Source organism: Barbus barbus (genome assembly GCF_936440315.1).
Source record: "Barbus barbus genome assembly, chromosome: 44".
Classification (NCBI taxonomy): Eukaryota; Metazoa; Chordata; class Actinopteri; order Cypriniformes; family Cyprinidae; genus Barbus; species Barbus barbus.
The window spans coordinates 22,796,282-22,822,060 of NC_136722.1; the positions used below are offsets into that span (position 1 = coordinate 22,796,282).

General features: G+C 39.6%; 2 protein-coding genes and 1 long non-coding RNA gene across 5 annotated transcripts in view; 2 read left to right on the forward strand and 1 right to left on the reverse strand.

Moving 5' to 3' along the window:
• The first annotated feature begins 1,242 nt into the window (after nt 1-1,242).
• LOC306863338 (voltage-gated potassium channel KCNC1-like) lies at nt 1,243-9,029 on the forward strand. 2 transcript variants are annotated; one of them, XM_079406609.1, is made up of 4 exons: nt 1,243-1,438; nt 4,829-5,373; nt 5,697-6,507; nt 6,609-7,947. In XM_079406609.1, the coding sequence occupies exons 2-3, from the start codon at nt 4,882-4,884 to the stop codon at nt 6,483-6,485; spliced, it is 1,281 nt and encodes a 426-aa protein (XP_079262735.1). In that variant the 5' UTR covers nt 1,243-1,438; nt 4,829-4,881; the 3' UTR covers nt 6,486-6,507; nt 6,609-7,947. The 2 variants fall into 2 exon arrangements, with proteins under 2 accessions (XP_079262735.1, XP_079262734.1); XM_079406608.1 differs by lacking the exon at nt 1,243-1,438 and adding an exon at nt 4,177-4,294 and having other exon boundaries at nt 6,609-9,029.
• Nucleotides 9,030-13,468: 4,439 nt separating this feature from the next.
• Nucleotides 13,469-25,779, forward strand: part of LOC306863352 — a 32,416-nt gene continuing 20,105 nt past the window's right edge. The window contains exon 1 of the long non-coding RNA XR_013783678.1: nt 13,469-13,715. This is a non-coding gene — a long non-coding RNA (uncharacterized lncRNA). The remainder of the gene's footprint in view (nt 13,716-25,779) is intronic.
• LOC306863342 (uncharacterized protein) lies at nt 21,608-25,134 on the reverse strand. Of its 2 annotated transcripts, XR_013783674.1 has the most exons (3): nt 24,634-25,134; nt 23,005-23,084; nt 21,608-22,913 (listed from the first exon to the last, which is right to left on the reverse strand). XR_013783674.1 is itself a non-coding variant. In XM_079406614.1 (2 exons), the coding sequence occupies exons 1-2, from the start codon at nt 23,011-23,013 to the stop codon at nt 22,005-22,007; spliced, it is 918 nt and encodes a 305-aa protein (XP_079262740.1). In that variant the 5' UTR covers nt 23,014-23,052; the 3' UTR covers nt 21,608-22,004. The 2 variants fall into 2 exon arrangements, 1 of the variants encoding a protein (XP_079262740.1); XM_079406614.1 differs by lacking the exon at nt 24,634-25,134 and having other exon boundaries at nt 23,005-23,052.

Consider the following 25,779-nt stretch of genomic DNA (forward strand, 5'->3'; position numbering starts at 1 on the left):
GCCCGTATCTCCTCAGTGCCCTCGGGAGATCGGTCTGCCAACCCTGCCAGTGTTCCAGGGCGCAGTGGTCTCCAGCGAGCACTTCTCTCAGTTACTTCCGCCCGGAAACCTAGCGGAACTGAGAGGCTCGCCACCCCTTCGGGGGTCTCTAGAGCAGCCAGTTTGGTGAATGGAACGAGAAGTAGAGTACTCTCTTGAGGAAGGAGGCCATCGAGGTGGTCCCTCCTCACGAAAGAGAGTACGGGTTCTACAGCCGGTACCTCATAGTTCCCAAGAAGGATGGAGGGTTGCGTCTCATTTTAGATCTGCGTCAGCTGAACCGCTCAGTCATACGACTGAAGTTCAAGATGCTCACATTCAATCAAACATGTCGTGTCTCAAATCAGGTCGAGTCACGATAGATCTAAAGGGGCGTACTTCCATGTCTCCATCCTTCCCAGTCACAGGAAGTTCCTGAGGTTTGCTTTCAGGGGCGAAGCTTACCAATATCGAGTTCTTCCCTTTGGCCTAGCACTCTCACCCCATACTTTCACGAAGTGTGTGGACAATCATCAAAACACCGTGTTTTGAAGTCGAAGTTGCAGATTAAGTTACACATGTGTAGAATGACATTCACACAAACAAAATGACACACACAAACGTGTACTTTTGCGCTTTACTTCAGTTTCGCTGTAAAACCTCAAGTCAGCACTTACAACCTCTCAGATCTGGCAGTACAACTTCAGATCTTTTGCTACTCCTTTTGCTGTATTCCTGTAGCAAAACTCACTTGTGCACTTGTGAATGCAGACGTGAGAGTTTGAGCCGGGGGCAGGGCTGGGCTGCGAATGAAGACATTTTGTGGCATTGAACAATGTATAGTCAAGATATTAACAACATGAAAATGTATTACTATTTGAAATATATTTATTGAAATATTAGCCTACTATTTGAAAATGTTTAGAACTTCTTCACCTACTTCAAAGAGTTTTAATCAAAAACTGCACCTTGGTATTTACCATTACCAAGGTACAGATGTTGTAATGCTGTATGATTATACTCATTGTGTTTCCCCCCACTGTGCTGACACTGTAGCTCAACTTCAGAGCACTGGCACCCCAATGACAAGTCTCAATCTGTGTGTAGAGAAAGGCAGGGCAAGTACAAACGAGCAGCGAGTGTTCCTTTGCCTAGAGCTTGGGGAATTCAGACAGTGTAGTTACACTCAGAATATGTTTCAGTCATGCTCCATTCCTCTGAGGCAGAAGGCGGTCAAACAAACACTCAGAGGGTGCGGCGTACACTGCTCTAGTCTTGCTAGGTGGAAAATCTACAGCGTGGACTTCATTTGGACTATTCTCGAAGAGAACAAGCTACATACGGGTTTAACAAATAACTTTTGAAAGGAAAGTTCAGTGTTTGATGGACTTCTGTATCCAGTGACTGCATACTAACTAAGGTTAGCTGACTCCGTAAACTAATGTCTTGAATGATAAAATGAGCTAATGCTGATTCTTCTGCTGATTGTGTCCATTTAATCTTTAATCTACAGTTTACTTCTTATCAAATAATTACCATTATGTGAGATTTGTTTAATTGGTCTTGTTAGATAAAGAATAGTGAATGATGTATTGATGCATAGCTTGTTGTTTAAAGATCAACCTAACCTTTTATGAATGCCGAAATGCACATGCAAATAGGCCTAGTTATTTCTTTTAAAAAAATAAAAAGATGAAAAGTTTAAAAGAGTAAAAAGGTTAGAGAGTAGCCCCTGCAAATTAATGCTCATTTAAGACATTAAAACAGTACTGAGCAATTGCGCCACCTACTGGTTCTGCAGCAGATGTGAACAATCCATTGACGGCAGATTCACTGGCTGATAATGCGGTATGCATTCATGTTTTTGTGTGTATGTGGATTGACATCATGCACAAATGTGTTTAGTGAAGTTAAATGTTAAGGTGGTATTATTTTTGTGCAGTTTAGCATAAATCTCCCTTCTTAAATGTACAAAAGTGTGATCTCTCTTTATTTTGGCAAGATGTTTTCTTTTTACCTTTTTGGATTTGAATCATTAAAGAAAGAATATAGTAGTCTACAAATAAATGAATAAATGAAATAATCTTAACTAAAGGACATTTGAAATCATGTATTTCTGTACATTTCCAAATAAGGTGCATTAAAAGTCAATAAATGCTTGATTAATATGAATATTTTAATTAAACGTATCCCCGCGTATTTAATCTTTTAAATATCAGCAGAGTGCGCGAGTTTTTGGATATGGTAAGATTAAACTTATTTTAGTGAACAAAGTACCACATTTCAGCTCTCCTTTTGTTAGGGTAGGTACACAAAATGTTTTTTTATCCTTGCTTCAAGGAAATCCTCAATCTATATGCTTTCTAACAGCTTCATTTGCGGCCGTAAACATTTCATTTTAAGGTGGCTTTATGGGGGGGTACAATGCTGTTTCATGCATTCAGAGTTGTTTACACTGTTAAAAGAGTTGGATTCTCATGCTAAGCATGGACAAAGTTTCAAAAAACAATTTGAATGTATAACAGAGTATTTCTGTGCCAAAAATCTCACTTCCGAGTTCATACAAGTTTCAGAGAGTTTTTTTCGATCGTGGTTCTTGCTGACGTAAACGACGGAGGAACTCCTAATATGGGCATTTCTCCCAGAAGAACGCGCCCGTGCAGGCATCGACCAGAGCCAGAGTGCGGTCAACAACGCTTTTCATTCGGCAGCACTGCACGGGACTCGCTCGGGAAAGATAACATTGTTCAGCTTCCCAAAAGGATCGGCAGGACAGGGGGTGTTCCCGTTTGGAAAGACGCTACCCCTTCCCGAAGCGCCAAGGACCCCGGCCCAAGATCGCCTTGGATCCGGCGCCTCAGAAGTCCTCCTGAACAGCCAGACAGAAAAAGGAGGGGCCCGAGTCTCGCTACCACCAGACCACCCCGCAAGCAGCCTCTGATGTGCCTCTTGTTTCCATTTCGGAAATTTGTGAGGCGGCCGATCTAACCCCTGGTCACAGTTTTCGATAGGTTACCGATTAATTTTTGCATATCTGACATCGAGATTGAGGTACTCAATATTATTTTGTTTTGCTCTATAGAGTGAAGGGGCCAGTGTTGTGTTTTGATTCGGCCACAACGCACACGAGCAACGATTCAGGCCTGCCATGGTGGGGTGTGTGTGTGTGTGTGTGTGGGCCCACAAATCATTCGTTTTAGAGGTGTTTCAAATTGGCTTATGTATTTTACTCGTTTGTAATTTTTAATCATTATGTACATAGTCAGTGATCCACATTTCAGCATTTATATAGGTTGGTCATTTGTTTTCTAAAGGGGTTGTATAGATTAATTTATTGGTGGATATTTCTACTGTATCTGGTGAAATTCTTATGCAGAACACATTTAATGACAGTTGATACTGAAATAAGTCACATAGAGACATCTAAAGGTGAACTGTGTTTATTGAGGTTTAATGGTTCATGTGACCCTGTCATAAACAGTGAACTATTTTATTTTATTATACACTATTTATTTATTTATTTGCCTACTTATATATTTATTGACTTATTTATTGAGATATATATATATATATATATATATATATATATATATATATATTTATTTATTGCTCTATTTATTTATATATTTATCTGTGTTAACAAATCACCTAAATTTCATACTTACCTGTACTTACCTCTGGGTGAGCTCTTTTACTGTATATTATTATAGTTTACACCTAATAAAAAGGGTACTTACACTTACCTGGAGTGGAGAGATCCTTTACTGTAAGTCCATTTACAGCATCCATCCCATCCTGTAACAGGAAGATTAAATTGAATATATTGTCGAGAGACTTATTACCAGAACCCGGCGCTCCACCCAGAACTTGGGAAGAAGTAAATCCTAGGAGGGTAGGGGCCGTTACATATATACAGTATATATATATATATATATATATATAGAGAGAGAGAGAGAGAGAGAGAGAGAGAGAGAGTATGAAATGTCTGCAGGTGTTGATTCAGTAAAATGGACTGACAGGAAGTTCATTCCAGAACAGCTGGCTTTCATCAGATGGACAGAAAAAAAAAGAAAAAAAATAACATTCTTTGGTGAATGGTGGCTTGTCTTCTGGGACTTTGGAGGCTGGACTGCAGAAAAGTATAAAACTGCAAAGTTTGAGTCAGTGTTGCACAACTTAGAGCTACATGGAGACAACTTTCTAAGAACTTTGCAGGAAATTATACTAGCACTATTCTGTGTCCCAGGGAAACTTTCTGTGTGAAAAGATTTCAAAGGTCAGTTTATCTTTTGTGTAGTCCTTGATTTGTTTTTGAACTATTGAACTTTTTTCAGCCATAATCAGGCAATTTATGAAAAAAATACCAAAAGGTTTTTATTTATCATTCAAAAGATATAAAACTGGTTTATAATGCTTAAATTATTTATTGTTTTATTGTCTTCTGTATGTTTTCTCTTGGATTATTTATTTCTGATTGTAAGGGCAATATATCTTTTTAAAAAATCTCAATATTTTTTGATGGAAGAATAATATTTAATTATGTACATGCACCAGTATGTATTACTAAACGATTATAATATATGGAAAAATGTGGTGATTTCGGTTTCATTTTTTAATGATTCATGCAAACAATTTGTTGAATCCGTTTCTTTGAAATGGGCTTTTGGATTATTGTGAATGTTAAATGTAACCATATTTGTACAGTATATTGACATTGTCCTTTCTGTGGTGCTAAATCTATAAATATTAATGTCGTATTTACATTAAATATTGATGATAACTTAATGATAAACTTTTCATTGGATCACAGAAAAACAGCTACAGAACATCTGCAGAATACCAACACTGAGCTCTTTGTCTGCTATGAGTTCTGAGGGCATTTTCTCATTGGGAGCCTCTGAGGGCAGTAGTAAAAAAATTGTGATAAATGTCGGTGGAGTGAAACATGAGACCCACACGAGCACCCTAATGATCCTTCCGGGGTCCCGTCTTGCCAAGCTGGTGGACACTGAGAAGCCTCCTTCAGAGCTTTTTTTTGATCGCAACCCAGAAGTCTTCGCCCATGTGCTGCAGTACTACAGAAGCGGGAAGCTGCACTGCCCCAACAACTTGTGCGGGTTACTGCTGGAAGAGGAGTTCGCTTTCTGGGGTGTTAGTGGCACAGATGTGGAGCCCTGCTGCTGGGCGACATTTCGACAGAACAAAGACACCGTAGAGGCTTTGGCTCAGATTGAGCCTTCAGTGATTGAGAAAGATGAGGAACCAGGTCAAAAAGACCAATCCAGCAACTCCAGAGCTTGGCAGCAGAAGATATGGGCTCTCTTTGACAATCCATATTCATCCATTGCCGCCAAAGTAAGTGAGTTCATGTTTATGCAGGGTTGTGCGAAATTCAGAAATGAATCTATCTATCTATGTATCTGTCTGTCTGTCTGTCGTACTGAAAGCAATTTTCATTAGTCTTTTACATTACACTAATATCGCTGGTCAAGGTAACATTCAAAGACGGTTGTGACAAATGTAGTTTTTTTAGTTGTAGTTCGTTATACCTCAGTTAAAATTCATTTCAAATTCTCAGTGCAGTTCATGGTGCACAACCCTAAAATGAGTCATGCTTGCCATTGCTGTTCTCCAAATGGTTGGTTCTTTGCTCATTCTTGATGTTTCTGTCTCTCCAGGTCATGGCGATTGTATCTCTGATCATCATCCTGCTCTCTATCACTGCATTCTCACTGCAGACAGAATCCAATATATATCCTTCCCGGTTTCCCCTGTTATGGACAGGCAACTCAACCAAAGGTTTTATGGAGATCTTTTCTGTAGAATCTCTAGACGTGGTGGAGTTAGTGTGTTCGATATGGTTCGTGTTTGAGTTTGTGATGCGTGCAGTCAGCTGTCCAAGCAAACTGCGCTTCTTCATGAACGTTATGAACATCGTCGACCTGCTGGCCGTGTTCCCGTTGTTCCTCCGGTGGTGTTCGAGCATGTTCTGTGGGAAGGCAATGGGCTTTCTGCATATAATGCGATGCATACGTTTATTCCGCCTCTTCAAGCTGATGCAGCATGTGTTTGGTGTGAGAGTGCTCAACCACGCACTTCGTGCCAGTGTGACGACTCTCTTCACGCTTCCTCTTGTCCTCTTCATTTGCACGCTCATCTTTGGTACCATGTTTTATTATGCAGAAATTGACTCTAAAGATTTGTACTTCACTGGCATTCCCTCTTGTTTTTGGTGGGCTGTGATCACACTGACCACAGTGGGTTATGGAGACATGTTTCCTATAACACTTCAAGGCAAGTTGGTAGGCTTTGTCTGTGCAATGGTTGGAGTTCTGCTCATCGTCCTGCCTGTGCCCATAATTGTAAACAATTACATCAAGTTCAGCTCCCTGGTCAAGACAAAGTATTCAATGCCCAGAAAGAAGGAGAAGAACAGTGTGGATGTGGCCCACTCATCTTCTGCTTAAAGTTGCACAATAGAAACAGCAGGTATGGAGGAAACATCAGGTTATATAGTATTAGTAGACCTATGATATCTATGTCTTTGACTGCTTTTTATATGTGTCTTATATGGTTTCGTTCTCTTGCAGAATCTGTGATGGATGACTGGATGAAGATCCACTGCTCTGAGTATTAAACTGGTGGAAAAACACATCATTCATCAAGTGAAAATAGCAGTATTTTTTAAGGATATGCTATTTACACTGTGCAAATAGCTATAGACTCTTTACTCTGTTAAAATAGCAAGATTTTCTGCTATTTATACTATACTTATTGCAAATAGTGGCAATTATCTGCACCTCAGTATTGTAGTACATTAAAACTATAATCAATAATAACGCATTGAGTGTAAATGATAGTTTTAATTCAAATTATTAAATGGATGCCACCTTATTGGGACAATAAAGCCCTCCCTACACCTACCCTAACCCTACCCGATACTTTTTATTTTTAACTTTTTGATTATTTCCTTCATTTTTATTGAAAATAAATGCCTTTCTGATGCGATATGAGATTTAGAGAAGGGAGGAAAAAAAGTTTGGCAAAAGTTGGACTCGAACTCGGGTCAATCGCGTCAAAAAGCACACGCCTTATCTTTTTTTAATGTTGACTAACCTGATCCCACGTTAGTGGCCGGAGTTAGTGTAAATAGACACTCCGTTATTTTAATCAATATAACCATAATGCATTGTGTGAAAATACAATCAGAACAACAGAAAATAAAATAAGCAGACATGTTTTCAGGGGTTAGGGAAACTTTGACAATTCTGGCTTGATCTAAAAAACTAAAAACATATTCTGAATTATTAAGAAGTCTGGTTATTGAATAGCAGTTTACAAATGCAGAATTCCTTTGCAACCCACTTATTATATTTCTGTTGTTGGGTCTGAGTGATCACCGAATTGAAAACAAATTTGATTATGAGGTATCTAAATTCCAACCCTATATTTTTAGTGCTTTTTAAATATTTACTGGATAGTGGATATGTAACCAGTACTAAGCCTAAACATATAATTAATACATTCACTGCATTACAGTGAACATTAACACAAATATAATCACACTGAACATGTTTTAAGAGCTTTGCCCAACAATTTCAAAAAACCCTTTGGGATTCCAAAAACAAAAAAACAATTCAACTGTAAATCAGCCAGAAATCTGTGGGCTCATTTTTCCCTTTGGAATATTGACTGTTCCCAGAAATTTGTGAAAGATTTTTCCAGATGCAGATGTTTGGATGAAAACTTTCTCTTTGAGAATCTGACATTAATTTGACACCAAATTTGAACCACTGTTTTTTTTTATACTTTTTTTTCTTGTTTGTATTTGAATGTGTATTTACCTTGAATGTAAATTTACCTTGTTGGTGCTTTTGTACACTAAATTGTATTGTGTGTTTGTGCTTTTATTAAACCTGAACTTAAACTAAACTTTTTTTAAATACAACTTGCATTATCACTGCAGATACTGGCTGCTAATTCCATCCAGAAGGATACTTTTGTAATAGTCGAAATAGACAGTTTGCAGATATTGTATTTATTATTAAAGAATCAGCTGCAAAACCAAAGGCTAACGGGACACAGCAGGGACACATAACTGTTGGAAGGTGAACCTTCTGCTCAGTCTGAGGTTCTGAATGCTCTGGACTGGGTTTTCATTAAGGCTATCTCTGTATTTTGGTGCACTGAGCTTTTCTTCTACTCTGACGAGTCCCTTAGTCCCTGCCGCTGTAAAACAGCCCCACAGCATGAGGCTGCTACCAGCACACTTTACTTTTGAGATGGTACTCTGCAGGTGATGAGCAGTGCCTGGTTTCCTTCAAACATGATGCTTGGAATTGAGGTTCATTAGACCAGAGAATCTTGTTTCTCAGAGTCTGAGGGTCCTTTAGGTGCTTTTTTGCAAATGTGTTTCCATGAGTTTTAACTGAAGAGAGGATTGAGTCTTAAGCCCAGATCGGTGAAGTGTTGCAGTGAAGTTTGTCCTTCTGTAGGTTTCTCCTTTCTCCACATATGATCACAAAGCTCAACTAGAGTGACCATCAGCTTCTTGGTCACCACACTAACCAAAGCCCTTCTCCATCAATTGCTCAGTTTGGCTCCAGGAAGAGTCCTGGTTGTTTCAAACTTCTTCTATTAAGGGTAATGGAGACTACATGCTTCTGTGACCCTTCAATGAAGCAGGATTATTTTCTGAACTCTTCCGCAGATGTGTGACTTGATGCAAACCTGTATCTGAGCTCTACAGGCAGTTATTTTGACCTCAGGGGTTGGTTTTTGCTCTGATATGCATCATCAGCTGTTAGACCTTTTATTAAGACGTGTGTGCCTTTCCAAATCATACCCATTCAGGGGAATTTGCCACAGTTTACCTTCACTCAAAGTGTAGTAACATCTACAAGCAATGTGAATGTTCCTGAGCTAAATTTCAACTGTCCCAGATAAGGGTATGAATACTTATGCAATGGAATCATTTAAATTTTTATTTTGAATAAATTTGCAAAGATGTTAACAACCTGTTTTTTGCTTTACCATTATGGTGTATGGAGTGCAGATTGATGAGGGGAAAAAAAGTTATTTAAAGCAGTTTAACATAAGGCAGCAACATAAAACGTGAAAAAATGAAGGGGTATGAATACTTTTGCAAGGCACTGTACATATACATACACACACACACACACACACATATATATATATATATATATCCTATACAACGTTCTTAGTCTAACAGTGTAATAAAGCTGTATATTGGGCTTTTGTGTACATGCAGTTGTGTCTCTTATCCATTGGAAGTCCAAAATAATGACATAAAACTTCAAAGTCAAAACTTTGTTGTAATTTTGATTTTTTTAAATCTCATAATCTTTTATATTAACATTTTGACTTTTATTTTATAATTATATTAATAAGTATTTTTTTAATCTCATAATTGTTTTACCAAAGCATAATTGTTTTTTCTTGTGGCATACAGTAAATCGGTTTCTATACTTATTACATATAAAATGATAAATTATTTATTTCAGATAATCTAATTTATTGATGACACCAAGGATTATCTGTCCATATTTTCCACAAGGTGGAGCCAACATGCTTATAAAGTCCTGTTCCCCTTCAGGAACCCTGAGCTGCGTCGTGAACGCGCTCTGAATCACATGTGTAATCTGTCCAATGGAAGGACGAGACGTCACGGGCGAGTGACGTAATCGACCAGGAAGTATAAAATCACCTGCAGCCAGCTTTTTGTCATTCAGCAACCGCTAATCTGTGTATGTGTGTTTGTCGATCGATCTGTGTTGTGAGTCTTATTTAGTGTTGTTTGTCCTTAAGCACAATCGCTTGAAATAAACTCCACAATGTGTGCAAGCACTTGGGCGAGAGCAGATCACATTACAGGCTGTATGTTCCTCCCTGCACACGTTACATCGCTGCTGGGGAACACAGTCCGTGTGTGGTCTGCTTGAGAGTAGAGCACGCATAATCAACTCTCTGACTGCCCGCTTTGTGAGCGTTTGTCACTGCGTCTGCTTACTCTCAGAAGGCTCTCTTTAAGGAGTGAGCTTTCACTAGAGTTCCTCGCGGTGCCGGTCCCGCTTTTGCCGAAGAACGAGAAAAAAGGCGGAGCGGCGGCTGCACTCGTGGGAATCGCACATGGATCAGGTGGAGTATGGCGTTCCGATCGGCTCTTTAATATGGCTTTGCTACATGCACTCGTCTCAATGAACGTCTCACTCAACGTCTTATTTTTTTTTTCTTTCTGCTATTTATTCCATTCATTTTAAGACGCAGACGTGACGCAGACGTCACGCAGACGTCACGTAAATCACGCGTGGCAGTGAAGTGTCGAGTCAGACGTCACGCGTCATTCACGTGTGGCAGTGAAGTTATTAATTATTTTTTTCTCTAACACGTATTTAACACTCTACTCAACATGGCTCAGTGCAGTGTGCCAGCGGTTGCGATCGGTTCTTTAATATGACTTTGCAACATGCACTCGTCTCAATGAACGTGACACTTGCGTCTGTCTTATAACGTGATGTCTGCGTCTGTGATTTATATATAGGATATTGTGTGTGTGTTGTTTAACCCACATTTTGAGGGCCAAATGCCCCCACAAAGATAGAAATATGAAGAAACAAACTTGATATAGGCTATTGCATTTTTATAGCTTATTGTTGGGGTTGTTATTGTGTTTTTTTTATATAGTTTTAAAAGGCCTAGGCTACAGCACTTTGGTAGACTAGAAAACAGACAACTCGATCGCGTTTTCTGTAGATCCTTTAAATAGAAGAATAGAATTGAAAAATAGGCTACTATTTTTTATATATAAGTCACCTGTGGTGAAAAAAAAACGACTGTAAACTTTTTTTTAAATAGTTTGTAAACTATTATTTGACTTTTGTTTATGACGTTTTGCCCCTTTATTAAACATTTAAAATATTCACAAATTAATATGGATTTTTTTTTTTTTTTTTTTTTTTTACTGGATTTCTAAGGCCAAATTATTTTCCCGCAGTGCTGAATGAGAAGACATGAACATTTGTGTAAATTCATTACTATTTGGAATAAAAGCTATACAGGTAAAATCACTTAATTAAATACAACTGAAGATCAGTGGGAAATAATAATAAAGAATGTGCTGGAAACCGCCCTTGCAGCAGACTATGGCAGACGCAGACGTCACGTTCGGCAGACGCAGACGTCACGTTCGGCACACGAACGAGTGATGTGGCAGACGCAGACGAGACGTTCGGCAGACGCAGACGTCACGTTCATTGAGACGAGTGCATGTAGCAAAGTCATATTAAAGAGCCGATCGGAACGCCATAGTGGAGGAGGTAATGAAGACAGGCGAGCCTCTATCTTCCTCCTTTCCCATCAGATCCAGCGCCCGCCCCGCGGTTTCTTCCCCCAGAGAGAGGGCTTGACGCTCCGCTTGTCTTCCTCCGAGGAGGTGGACGGTGAAGGACGTCGATGAGCTTTGTAAAGCTGCAGTGTTTGCACAAGCATCTTATGAATGATGACATCATTATATTTGCGCTGTCAGCTCTAAGATAAAGGGCTGATTTTCCCCGCCGTAAGATCTCGCGGTTCCGGTTCGCCACTGCTGAGGCATGGCGGCGAGTGAGATCGCGGGGATTGCAACATGGATCTGGCGGACGGGTTGGAGACGGGTTCGCCCTATCTCCACCTGCATTCCCCAGATCTAGCACTCTCGCTTGGGGCTGGAAGCCCGCGGTGCGGTTCTAAGAGCTAGCTGTTGCAGCGCGCGTTGACGAGGCGACTGCGTGCATTACGTCATTCTTATTATGAATCCTTTTCATATCAGACCGTGTTCACTCCTCTGGTTGTCTTTCTGCATTTACTTTTTGAGGATTTAAATGATGTATTTCATCTAACTAGGAGAAGTTAGATGTGTAAATATGTATACACATACATATATGTGTATATAGGAGCCTCTTGGGACTTTTCTCGAGTGAGAGCACAATGCTTTACCTTTCTTCCTCTGAGGAGGTTGAGGTGATCAGCAGGGGCTGCTGGGTGGAGCAGCCCCAACCGTGTTCCAGCTCCTCATTTAGGGAGCATCACTTCTCATACTCCCGATAATATTGGAGTCAGAGTCGCGCTCCCGGGCCAAAGGCTTCTAGCAGAAGGCGGATCTGCGCTGGATAGTCTTTGGCTAAAACGTCCTGCTGCCTATGACCCAGGACTTCTGAGGGTCGGCCCCTCTGGGGAAGAGCGGCGTACATCGCATTACATGGTGCCCGTCTCTCCTCAGTGCCCTCGGGAGATCGGTCTGCCAACCCTGCCAGTGTTCCAGGGCGCAGTGGTCTCCAGCGAGCACTTCTCTCAGTTACTTCCGCCCGGAAACGTAGCGGAACTGAGAGGCTCGCCACCCCTTCGGGGGTCTCTAGAGCAGCTAGTTTGGTGAATGGAACGAGAAGTAGAGTACTCTCTTGAGGAAGGAGGCCATCGAGGTGGTCCCTCCTCACGAAAGAGAGTACGGGTTCTACAGCCGGTACCTCATAGTTCCCAAGAAGGATGGAGGGTTGCGTCTCATTTTAGATCTGCGTCAGCTGAACCGCTCAGTCATACGACTGAAGTTCAAGATGCTCACATTCAATCAAACATGTCGTGTCTCAAATCAGGTCGAGTCACGATAGATCTAAAGGGCGCGTACTTCCATGTCTCCATCCTTCCCAGTCACAGGAAGTTCCTGAGGTTTGCTTTCAGGGGCGAAGCTTACCAATATCGAGTTCTTCCCTTTGGCCTAGCACTCTCACCCCATACTTTCACGAAGTGTGTGGACAATCATCAAAACACCGTGTTTTGAAGTCGAAGTTGCAGATTAAGTTACAATGTGTAGAATGACATTCACATAAACAAAATGACACACACAAACATGTACTTTTGCACTTTACTTCAGTTTCGCTGTAAAACCTCAAGTCAGCACTTACAACCTCTCAGATCTGGCAGTACAACTTCAGATCTTTTGCTACTCCTTTTGCTGTATTCCTGTAGCAAAACTCACTTGTGCACTTGTGAATGCAGACGTGAGAGTTTGAGCCGGGGGCAGGGCTGGGCTGCGAATGAAGACATTTTGTGGCATTGAACAATGTATAGTCAAGATATTAACAACGTGAAAATGTATTACTATTTGAAATATATTTATTGAAATATTAGCCTACTATTTGAAAATGTTTAGAACTTCTTCACCTACTTCAAAGAGTTTTAATCAAAAACTGCACCTTAGTATTTACCATTACCAAGGTACAGATGTTGTAATGCTGTATGATTATACTCATTGTGTTTCCCCCCACTGTGCTGACACTGTAGCTCAACTTCAGAGCACTGGCACCCCAATGACAAGTCTCAATCTGTGTGTAGAGAAAGGCAGGGCAAGCAAACGAGCAGCGAGTGTTCCTTTGCCTAGAGCTTGGAGAATTCAGACAGTGTAGTTACACTCAGAATATGTTTCAGTCATGCTCCATTCCTCGGAGGCAGAAGGCGGTCAAACAAACACTCAGAGGGTGCGGCGTACACTGCTCTAGTCTTGCTAGGTGGAAAATCTACAGCGTGGACTTCATTTGGACTATTCTCGAAGAGAACAAGCTACATACGGGTTTAACAAATAACTTTTGAAAGGAAAGTCAGGTGTTTGATGGACTTCTGTATCCAGTGACTGCATACTAACTAAGGTTAGCTGACTCCGTAAACTAATGTCTTGAATGATAAAATGACCTAATGCTGATTCTTCTGCTGATTGTGTCCATTTAATCTTTAATCTACAGTTTACTTCTTATCAAATAATTACCATTATGTGAGATTTGTTTAATTGGTCTTGTTAGATAAAGAATAGTGAATGATGTATGTTGTTATTTGCCATGCGGAAATGTACATTTTCAACAAAAGAAAATAAATACATAAAAAATGTGGAATATTCTGACTCAGTATGTTTTTTTCAAAACTATTACAAATCTTTTATATTACACCAGTATATTTATTGGTAAAACACAGTAATAAAAAAACAGATATATAGGATATAGATTGAAAATGTAATGTGAAGATTTAAACAAATTTAGGCTACTCTTTTGTCCGGTATCAGATTTCAAGTCATTTTAACAGCACAACACTGTATAAACTTTTCCAAGCTTCTTTACAACTTTAACTTTTTCATAACTCGCAAACAGCAATTTGGTGACGCAGATAGAATACGGAGAACATTCGAGAACGTGCTGGAATCTCTGGCTCATGAGCTCAAACCAGAACTCTGATCCATAAAAATAAAGGAATAAACCCTGGTGTGTAAACTTTTCCAACCTTCTTTACAAATTTAGTTTTTTTCATGAATTCGCAATAAAACATTTTGGGTGATGACGCCCATAGAATAGGGAGAAAATTTGGGCTCATGGGCTTCACCCACACCTGAACACTTTACACATAAAACACAACAAGAGTTGTTTCTGTTTTTGTCGTATGTGAAATGTTGGTTGTTTGATGTGAAATTTCATTAGAAGATATAAATTGGAAATGTTAGAATTACAGTGTACATTTACTGTATCTATAACAGCAGCATTTTAACTTAAGTTACTCAATAATCTAAAGTTAAACGCTAAAGTTAATGCTCATTCTTGTAGTGTTTTTTATATCATTCTGTGTCTTTGATGCTTAATTTACACAAATTATGTAGTAATCTGTTACATGTGTACATGAATAAAAACTGAAAAATATTTATTGATTTTTTTTCTTTAAAACGATTACCAGTCTGTGATATATATATATATATATATATTGTGTGTGTGTGTATATATATATATATATATATATATATATATATATAATATTTGTATTTGGAAATGTGTTTACACTGGAAATTAAAGACATCTTTTATGGCAAAAAAGAAGATATTTTACTGTCTTTTCTACAGTAATTTTGCAGTAATGTGTTAATGTGAACACACTGTATTTCCAACATCAACTGGTTTTTTATTTTATTCTGTAAAAGGCTATTTGGTACCTATGCACCTATGTTTGTTCATAACATATAAAAAAAAAAATCAGTTCCATATATATGTCTTGTGTTTTCCATCCATCCATCCATTTATTTTATTTTATTTTTTATGATAACAATCATCTATCCAACACAGAGAATGTCAATGTTTGGGAATATTTACACAATTTCATACATATCAGTAAAAAAAAAAAGAACAGAACATTTTAGAAAAGAGTAAAACAAGGTTTTAAGGTGTCATCAGAAAGGCATTGTGCCTTTTGTCAGCGCTGTCGAGGAGGAGCAACTGCAGCACCTACAGTCCATGGCCACGTCACTTTAGTGGGAGTTTTTTGGCATACGTCAGCATGACATCAGAACAAGTCGGACCACACTCAGACACATTTCTAACAGCATACATCTCACAGGGATCACCGGTGATGGGTTCGGCACAGATTTAACATATTTTTAAAGAGCCTAAAGAGAGGGTATGATGTGGACTCCCTTTAACATTTGAGACAGATACACCACCACTTCATTCTGAATCATCAGCAGAGGTTTGATTGTTTAGGACCGGCCAACAAAAAAATACAGTCTTAAGCATGTTCAAAAAGTACAGATCTGTTAAAGTAAAAAGTAAAAGTCGTGACGTATTGTCAAGTATGGTGACCCATACTCGAAATTGGTGCTCTGCGTTTAACCCATCCAAGTGCACACACACAGCAGTGAGTAGTGAACAAATCCACACACACACACACACACACACCGTGAACACACACCCGGAGCAGTGGGCAGCCATGCTGCAGCGCCCGGGGAGCAATTGGGGGTTCGGTGCCTTGCTCAAGGGCACCTCAGTCGTGGTATTGAGGGTGGAGAGGGCGCTGGACATTCCCTCCCCCCACCTACAATTCCTGCCGGCCGGGGGCTCGAACTCGCAACCTTTCGATTACGAGTCCGACTCTCTAACCATTAGGCCACGACTTCCCCTGTTCTTCCTGATGTTATGTATTCTAACAGCTGTTTGCAATCTGTTTTGGATGCGCATCCTTTCTTTGAGTTTGTGATGCCTCTGTATATTCCCACACATTTTTTGTATCTCAAACTGAAAACAGGATTGCCACTTTCACCTGGCTGACCTGCCGTGGACATCAGAAGCTCATTTCTTTGGCTTTGCTCATTCATGCCAGAGGAATGAGTGATATCTTTGCATGTATGCATTTGGAGATTCCCCTGGCTATCAAATGTGTAGAAATATAAATCCTCGTTCTTACCGGGTGCACATATGCGGTCACGTAAACCTTTACCCAAAACATCTGTTTGCCCGAGTAATTTAACAAGGCACTGATCTTTGTCACGAAACATGTGCTGTTCTTTGGGAACTTCTGCCTCATAAATCAGAACAAAGTCTCTGGTGGGGAAGAAAACATACGCGTCATATAGACGAGCGTACTCAAATGTATGACAGGCGGTCAAGGTGTAATCATTCCCCAGGTAGACTCCATAGCAGGACTTGATTTTGTTTTCTCGTTTCAGTTTGATCAAGCATACTGGCTCTCTTGTTAACCGGAATTCATTCCAGTTTGTGATCTTAGACGGTCTAATGATCTCTCCATTTCTGAACAACAGTGGACCTGGATGTGACTTTAAAATTTCAATGCAAGCTTTCACATCAGAGGAGCTCATGCAAGGAACGGTGAATCCTTCGTTCGTTATGCTGCAGTTGAGAGACACATCATCCTCGTGGCTTGTTGAATTGGATGAGGGACCAGTAGTCTCAACAGCTACAAACACAGTCTGAAACACAGAACACACATATGAACATGTAACACCTATTTGTCGCTCTGAGAGATAGTATTATACTCATAACTGTACGGTTTGTTTTTACCTGTTGCATATTGATGAATGCAGTTTTCGTATGCGTGTCCTTTTGAACCTTCTCAATTTAGTTGTTTGATGATCAATGGCCTGAAATAAACAGAAATGTATTTAACACAGCTAAATCAATCAATTAGTGTCATGTAATGTAGATGAGAGCTAGTGCTTTAATATTTGATAATTTTATTAACAAACAAATTAAGTTGTGGCTTTACATATCGACCCTTCGCCAATTTAACCATTTTAAACATTTGGCAGACACTTCTATTCAAAGGGACTTACATAGCATTCAAGGTAAACTTTCTGTCCGTTTTTACATTCCCTGGGAATCAAACCTCATGACCCAGATATTGCTAGCGCTGTGCTCTGTAGTTTGAGACCCTCTTCCCCACCTTAATAGGGCACTTTATCTCATTTTCAATTTGAGTAAAGGCTAACTTTTACTCCCAGTTTCAAAGACAAGCCTTAAGAAGAAATCATTGAATAAAGAAATCATTGAATAAAGTTAATTTTGTTTTCTTTGTGCACAAAAGGTATTTTTGTAGCTTCATAAAACCACTGATGTCACATGGACTATTTTAACACTACCTTTCTGGGCCTTGAACGTGGAAGTTGCATTGCTGTCTTTGCGGAGTCAGAAAGCTCTCGGATTTCTTCAAAAATATCTTAATTTGTGCTCATTTGGGCTTCATTTGGACTATTCTCAAAGAGAACAACTTACATACCTGTTTAACAAAGAACTGTTTCATGCTGAGCTATTCAAAAAAGAATAATAGCCTAATAAATATGAATAATATTTATATAGAATAACATAAAACTTCAAACACCTAAGTGGGGGTGGTGATGGCATAATAATTATTGTCGATTTATCTTATTGTGGGTTGATATTTAGGCTACAAGAGAGACATATTGCTAGCAATTTAAAATTGCTGTTTTAAAATGAAGTCAAAGAGATATGATGGGAGCGGGAAAGATCCGCAAGCCAGGACGCAAAGAAGCGCAACAGTATTAAAGGTCAGCACTGTGCCCTCGAGGCTATCAGCGACGGCACACATCGTCACTGACCTATAGGCCTATACATATGTAGGCCTATCACAGAGCGAAAAATACCAAGCATAGGTCTCTGCAGGAAAGTCATGGGAGCTATCAGATCGGTGGGCGAGGCCAAAACAGAGGGGCGTTTCAATCATGTTACCTGATTGGCTGACGTCATAGTGACGGGTAGGTTTAGGGGTGGGGTGGGGACAGTTAAGGAGGATCATAATAGGTGTGTTCGACTTGAAGCGGCGCTGCGCAGACTGATCAGTGTATGACATCAAAGTACCGCGAGAGCGATTGGAAAGCATAAGGATCCATCTGCTCTCTTATCGCTCTCGCGGTACTTTGATGTCATACACTGATCAGTCTGCGCAGCGCCGCTTCAAGTCGAACACAGCTATAATCATTGCGTGATAAAAACACCCACAAATCAGAAACGCCCACTTTTGCTCTGCAGAGACCTCAATCTCAAAAATACCGGTATCATCTATAACTCTAATTTTGTTTATTATTTAATATAAAATATTAAAGCACTTAATAATGGTCAAGTAAACAACTTACCTTGTCCGGATTTGCACTTGTATTCCAGTCCAGAAATCCAGAGATCCAGCCCATCACACTGAGGTGAAACACTTGCAATGGATACTTATAAGCAGACATGATGGCAAATTTTCGGCAATCCGAAATTTGCTGTTATGCTGCGAAATGGGACTCGAATCCGAACTCAGGATGTCCGAAGAACAGATACCGACGAAGCGCACTTATGCCCGCGAGGATGCCGTCGACCCGATGTTGTACACTGCTGTTCATTCATGTTGAACAACGGATGCCTTTAGCGAATTTCCGAAGTGCACATGTCGATGAAGCGCACTCTCGTCTTGCAGGGGTGCCGTCGACCCGATGTTGTACTCATGTTGAATCACAGATATCTGTAGCGCTCATATGAACACCTGAACATGAAGTGAGATGAGAGCTCGCGAGCCGGGACTCGAACTCCAGATGCCCGAAAAGAATCGGCATTCCATGCCTGCGCGCTGTCCACTAGGCTATCGAGCCCGAAGCGCTTGATAGTGACTTCTGATATGCTTATAACAGACATAGTCAGGGTATAATACTCTACCAATCACGTTTAGCAATCGGCAAAGCAAACTGGCACACGCCACCTACCAACACGCGATGGGTAACTCGCAAAGCACAATATTCATTCGTGTTTTCCTAGCACGAGACCATAGAAAGGAAATTAAAGTACGAGTTTCAGAATTGAGGGGCGGGGGAGCTTGTCATATTAACATTCGTATTTGTAAGTTGAAATTTACACTCACAGCTCTGATCTGAAAAGCTGAATAGCCTATTTCGATTTGCACACACAGACAATCATCAAAACACCGTGTTTTGAAGTCGAAGTTGCAGATTAAGTTACACATGTGTAGAATGACATTCACATAAACAAAATGACACACACAAACGTGTACTTTTGCGCTTTACTTCAGTTTCGCTGTAAAACCTCAAGTCAGCACTTACAACCTCTCAGATCTGGCAGTACAACTTCAGATCTTTTGCTACTCCTTTTGCTGTATTCCTGTAGCAAAACTCACTTGTGCACTTGTGAATGCAGACGTGAGAGTTTGAGCCGGGGGCAGGGCTGCGAATGAAGACATTTTGTGGCATTGAACAATGTATAGTCAAGATATTAACAACGTGAAAATGTATTACTATTTGAAATATATTTATTGAAATATTAACCTACTGTTTGAAAATGTTTAGAACTTCACCGACTTCAAAGAGTTTTAATCAAAAACTGCACCTTAGTATTTACCATTACCAAGGTACAGATGTTGTAATGCTGTATGATTATACTCATTGTGTTTCCCCCCACTGTGCTGACACTGTAGCTCAACTTCAGAGCACTGGCACCCCAATGACAAGTCTCAATCTGTGTGTAGAGAAAGGCAGGGCAAGTACAAACGAGCAGCGAGTGTTCCTTTGCCTAGAGCTTGGGGAATTCAGACAGTGTAGTTACACTCAGAATATGTTTCAGTCATGCTCCATTCCTCTGAGGCAGAAGGCGGTCAAACAAACACTCAGAGGGTGCGGCGTACACTGCTCTAGTCTTGCTAGGTGGAAAATCTACAGCGTGGACTTCATTTGGACTATTCTCGAAGAGAACAAGCTACATACGGGTTTAACAAATAACTTTTGAAAGGAAAGTTCGGTGTTTGATGGACTTCTGTATCCAGCGACTGCATTCTAACTAAGGTTAGCTGACTCCGTAAACTAATGTCTTGAATGATAAAATGAGCTAATGCTGATTCTTCTGCTGATTGTGTCCATTTAATCTTTAAACTACAGTTTACTTATCAAATAATTACCATTATGTGAGATTTGTTTAATTGGTCTTGTTAGATAAAGAATAGTGAATGATGTATGTTGTTATTTGCCATGCGGAAATGTACATTTTCAACAAAAGAAAATATATAAATCAAAAATGTGGAATATTCTGACTCAGTATGTTTTTTTCAAAACTATTACAAATCTTTTATATTACACCAGTATATTTATTGGTAAAACACAGTAATAAAAAAAACAGATATATAGGATATAGATTGAAAATGTAATGTGAAGATTTAAACAAATTTAGGCTACTCTTTTGTCCGGTATCAGATTTCAAGTCATTTTAACAGCACAACACTGTATAAACTTTTCCAAGCTTCTTTACAACTTTATCTTTTTCATAACTCGCAAACAGCAATTTGGTGACGCAGATAGAATACGGAGAACATTCGAGAACGTGCTGGAATCTCTGGCTCATGAGCTCAAACCAGAACTCTGATCCATAAAAATAAAGGAATAAACCCTGGTGTGTAAACTTTTCCAACCTTCTTTACAAATTTAGTTTTTTTCATGAATTCGCAATAAAACATTTTGGGTGATGACGCCCATAGAATAGGGAGAAAATTTGGGCTCATGGGCTTCACCCACACCTGAACACTTTACACATAAAACACAACAAGAGTTGTTTCTGTTTTTGTCGTATGTGAAATGTTGGTTGTTTGATGTGAAATTTCATTAGAAGATATAAATTGGAAATGTTAGAATTACAGTGTACATTTACTGTATCTATAACAGCAGCATTTTAACTTAAGTTACTCAATAATCTAAAGTTAAACGCTAAAGTTAATGCTGATTCTTTTAGTGTTTTTTATATCATTCTGTGTCTTTGATACTTAATTTACACAAATTATGTAGTAATCTGTTACATGTGTACATGAATAAAACTGAAAAATATTTATTGATTTTTTTTCTTTAAAACGATTACCAGTCTGTGATATATATATATATATATATATTGTGTGTGTGTGTATATATATATATATATATATATATATATATATATATAATATTTGTATTTGGAAATGTGTTTACACTGGAAATTAAAGACATCTTTTATGGCAAAAAAGAAGATATTTTACTGTCTTTTCTACAGTAATTTTGCAGTAATGTGTTAATGTGAACACACTGTATTTCCAACATCAACTGGTTTTTTATTTTATTCTGTAAAAGGCTATTTGGTACCTATGCACCTATGTTTGTTCATAACATCTAAAAAAAAAAAAAAAAAATCAGTTCCATATATATGTCTTGTGTTTTCCATCCATCCATTTATTTTATTTTATTTTTTTCTGATAACAATCATCTATCCAACACAGAGAATGTCAATGTTTGGGAATATTTACACAATTTCATACATATCAGTAAAAAAAAAAAGAACAGAACATTTTAGAACAGAGTAAAACAAGGTTTTAAGGTGTCATCAGAAAGGCATTGTGCCTTTTGTCAGCGCTGTCGAGGAGGAGCAACTGCAGCACCTACAGTCCATGGCCACGTCACTTTAGTGGGAGTTTTTTGGCATACGTCAGCATGACATCAGAACAAGTCGGACCACACTCAGACACATTTCTAACAGCATACATCTCACAGGGATCAGCGGTGATGGGTTCGGCACAGATTTGACATATTTTTAAAGAGCCTAAAGAGAGGGTATGATGCGGACTCCCTTTAACATTTGAGACAGATACACCACCACTTCATTCTGAATCATCAGCAGAGGTTTGATTGTTTAGGACCGGCCAACAAAAAAATGCAGTCTTAAGAATGGAGAAGATGCTGGAGAGCATGTTCAAGCAAGATGGATATGCAAATGTTATGTTTTCTAACAGCTGTTTGTAATCTGTTTTGGATGCGCATCCTTTCTTTGAGTTTGTGATGCCTCTGTATATTCCCACACATTTTTTGTATCTCAAACTGAAAACAGGATTGCCACTTTCACCTGGCTGACCTGCCGTGGACATCAGAAGCTCATTTCTTTGGCTTTGCTCATTCATGCCAGAGGAATGAGTGATATCTTTGCATGTATGCATTTGAAGATTCCCCTGGCTATCAAATGTGTAGAAATATAAATCCTCGTTCTTACCGGGTGCACATATGCGGTCACGTAAACCTTTACCCAAAACATCTGTTTGCCCGAGTAATTTAACAAGGCACTGATCTTTGTCATGAAACATGTGCTGTTCTTTGGGAAGTTCTGCCTCATAAATCAGAACAAAGTCTCTGGTGGGGAAGAAAACATACGCGTCATATAGACGAGCGTACTCAAATGTATGACAGGCGGTCAAGGTGTAATCATTCCCCAGGTAGACTCCATAGCAGGACTTGATTTTGTTTTCTCGTTTCAGTTTGATCAAGCATACTGGCTCTCTTGTTAACCGGAATTCATTCCAGTTTGTGATCTTAGACGGTCTAATGATCTCTCCATTTCTGAACAACAGTGGACCTGGATGTGACTTTAAAATTTCAATGCAAGCTTTCACATCAGAGGAGCTCATGCAAGGAACGGTGAATCCTTCGTTCGTTATGCTGCAGTTGAGAGACACATCATCCTCGTGGCTTGTTGAATTGGATGAGGGACCAGTAGTCTCAACAGCTACAAACACAGTCTGAAACACAGAACACACATATGAACATGTAACACTTATTTGTCGCTCTGAGAGATAGTATTATACTCATAACTGTACGGTTTGTTTTTACCTGTTGCATATTGATGAATGCAGTTTTCGTATGCGTGTCCTTTTGAACCTTCTCAATTTAGTTGTTTGATGATCAATGGCCTGAAATAAACAGAAATGTATTTAACACAGCTAAATCAATCAATTAATGTCATGTAATGTAGATGAGAGCTAGTGCTTTAATATTTGATAATTTTATTAACAAACAAATTAAGTTATGGCTTTACATATCGACCCTTCGCCAATTTAACCATTTTAAACATTTGGCAGACACTTCTATTCAAAGGGACTTACATAGCATTCAAGGTACACATTCTGTCCGTTCTTACATTCCCTGGGAATCAAACCTCATGACCCAGATATTGCTAGCGCTGTGCTCTGTAGTTTGAGACCCTCTTCCCCACCTTAATAGGGCACTTTATCTAATTTTCAATTTGAGTAAAGGCTAACTTTTACTCCCAGTTTCAAAGACAAGCCTTAAAGGATGCATGTGTCGTGGTACTCTCATGAACGAACGGCGAAGACTGACACGGAAGAAAAGAAATCATTGAATAAAGTTAATTTTGTTTTCTTTGTGCACAAAAGGTATTTTTGTAGCTTCATAAAACCACTGATGTCACATGGACTATTTTAACACTACCTTTCTGGGCCTTGAACGTGGAAGTTGCATTGCTGTCTTTGCGGAGTCAGAAAGCTCTCGGATTTCTTCAAAAATATCTTAATTTGTGCTCATTTGGGCTTCATTTGGACTATTCTCAAAGAGAACAACTTACATACCTGTTTAACAAAGAACTGTTTCATGCTGAGCTATTCAAAAAAGAATAATAGCCTAATAAATATGAATAATATTTATATAGAATAACATAAAACTTCAAACACCTAAGTGGGGGTGGTGATGGCATAATAATTATTGTCGATTTATCTTATTGTGGGTTGATATTTAGGCTACAAGAGAGACATATTGCTAGCAATTTAAAATTGCTGTTTTAAAATGAAGTCAAAGAGATATGATGGGAGCGGGAAAGATCCGCAAGCCAGGACGCAAAGAAGCGCAACAGTATTAAAGGTCAGCACTGTGCCCTCGAGGCTATCAGCGACGGCACACATCGTCACTGACCTATAGGCCTATACATATGTAGGCCTATCACAGAGCGAAAAATACCAAGCATAGGTCTCTGCAGGAAAGTCATGGGAGCTATCAGATCGGTGGGCGAGGCCAAAACAGAGGGGCGTTTCAATCATGTTACCTGATTGGCTGACGTCATAGTGACGGGTAGGTTTAGGGGTGGGGTGGGGACAGTTAAGGAGGATCATAATAGGTGTGTTCGACTTGAAGCGGCGCTGCGCAGACTGATCAGTGTATGACATCAAAGTACCGCGAGAGCGATTGGAAAGCATAAGGATCCATCTGCTCTCTTATCGCTCTCGCGGTACTTTGATGTCATACACTGATCAGTCTGCGCAGAGCCGCTTCAAGTCGAACACAGCTATAATCATTGCGTGATAAAAACACCCACAAATCAGAAACGCCCACTTTTGCTCTGCAGAGACCTCAATCTCAAAAATACCGGTATCATCTATAACTCTAATTTTGTTTATTATTTAATATAAAATATTAAAGCACTTAATAATGGTCAAGTAAACAACTTACCTTGTCCGGATTTGCACTTGTATTCCAGTCCAGAAATCCAGAGATCCAGCCCATCACACTGAGGTGAAACACTTGCAATGGATACTTATAAGCAGACATGATGGCAAATTTTCGGCAATCCGAAATTTGCTGTTATGCTGCGAAATGGGACTCGAATCCGAACTCAGGATGTCCGAAGAACAGATACCGACGAAGCGCACTTATGCCCGCGAGGATGCCGTCGACCCGATGTTGTACACTGCTGTTCATTCATGTTGAACAACGGATGCCTTTAGCGAATTTCCGAAGTGCACATGTCGATGAAGCGCACTCTCGTCTTGCAGGGGTGCCGTCGACCCGATGTTGTACTCATGTTGAATCACAGATATCTGTAGCGCTCATATGAACACCTGAACATGAAGTGAGATGAGAGCTCGCGAGCCGGGACTCGAACTCCAGATGCCCGAAAAGAATCGGCATTCCATGCCTGCGCGCTGTCCACTAGGCTATCGAGCCCGAAGCGCTTGATAGTGACTTCTGATATGCTTATAACAGACATAGTCAGGGTATAATACTCTACCAATCACGTTTAGCAATCGGCAAAGCAAACTGGCACACGCCACCTACCAACACGCGATGGGTAACTCGCAAAGCACAATATTCATTCGTGTTTTCCTAGCACGAGACCATAGAAAGGAAATTAAAGTACGAGTTTCAGAATTGAGGGGCGGGGGAGCTTGTCATATTAACATTCGTATTTGTAAGTTGAAATTTACACTCACAGCTCTGATCTGAAAAGCTGAATAGCCTATTTCGATTTGCACACACAGACAATCATCAAAACACCGTGTTTTGAAGTCGAAGTTGCAGATTAAGTTACACATGTGTAGAATGACATTCACATAAACAAAATGACACACACAAACGTGTACTTTTGCGCTTTACTTCAGTTTCGCTGTAAAACCTCAAGTCAGCACTTACAACCTCTCAGATCTGGCAGTACAACTTCAGATCTTTTGCTACTCCTTTTGCTGTATTCCTGTAGCAAAACTCACTTGTGCACTTGTGAATGCAGACGTGAGAGTTTGAGCCGGGGGCAGGGCTGCGAATGAAGACATTTTGTGGCATTGAACAATGTATAGTCAAGATATTAACAACGTGAAAATG

Bases quoted from the DNA above. Each gene is read 5' to 3' on its own strand.
- LOC306863338 (XM_079406609.1), top strand. From the start codon at position 4,882: ATGAGTTCTGAGGGCATTTTCTCATTGGGAGCCTCTGAGGGCAGTAGT. The intron at 5,374-5,696 runs GTAAGTGAGTTC...CTGTCTCTCCAG, and splicing joins ATTCATCCATTGCCGCCAAA to GTCATGGCGATTGTATCTCT.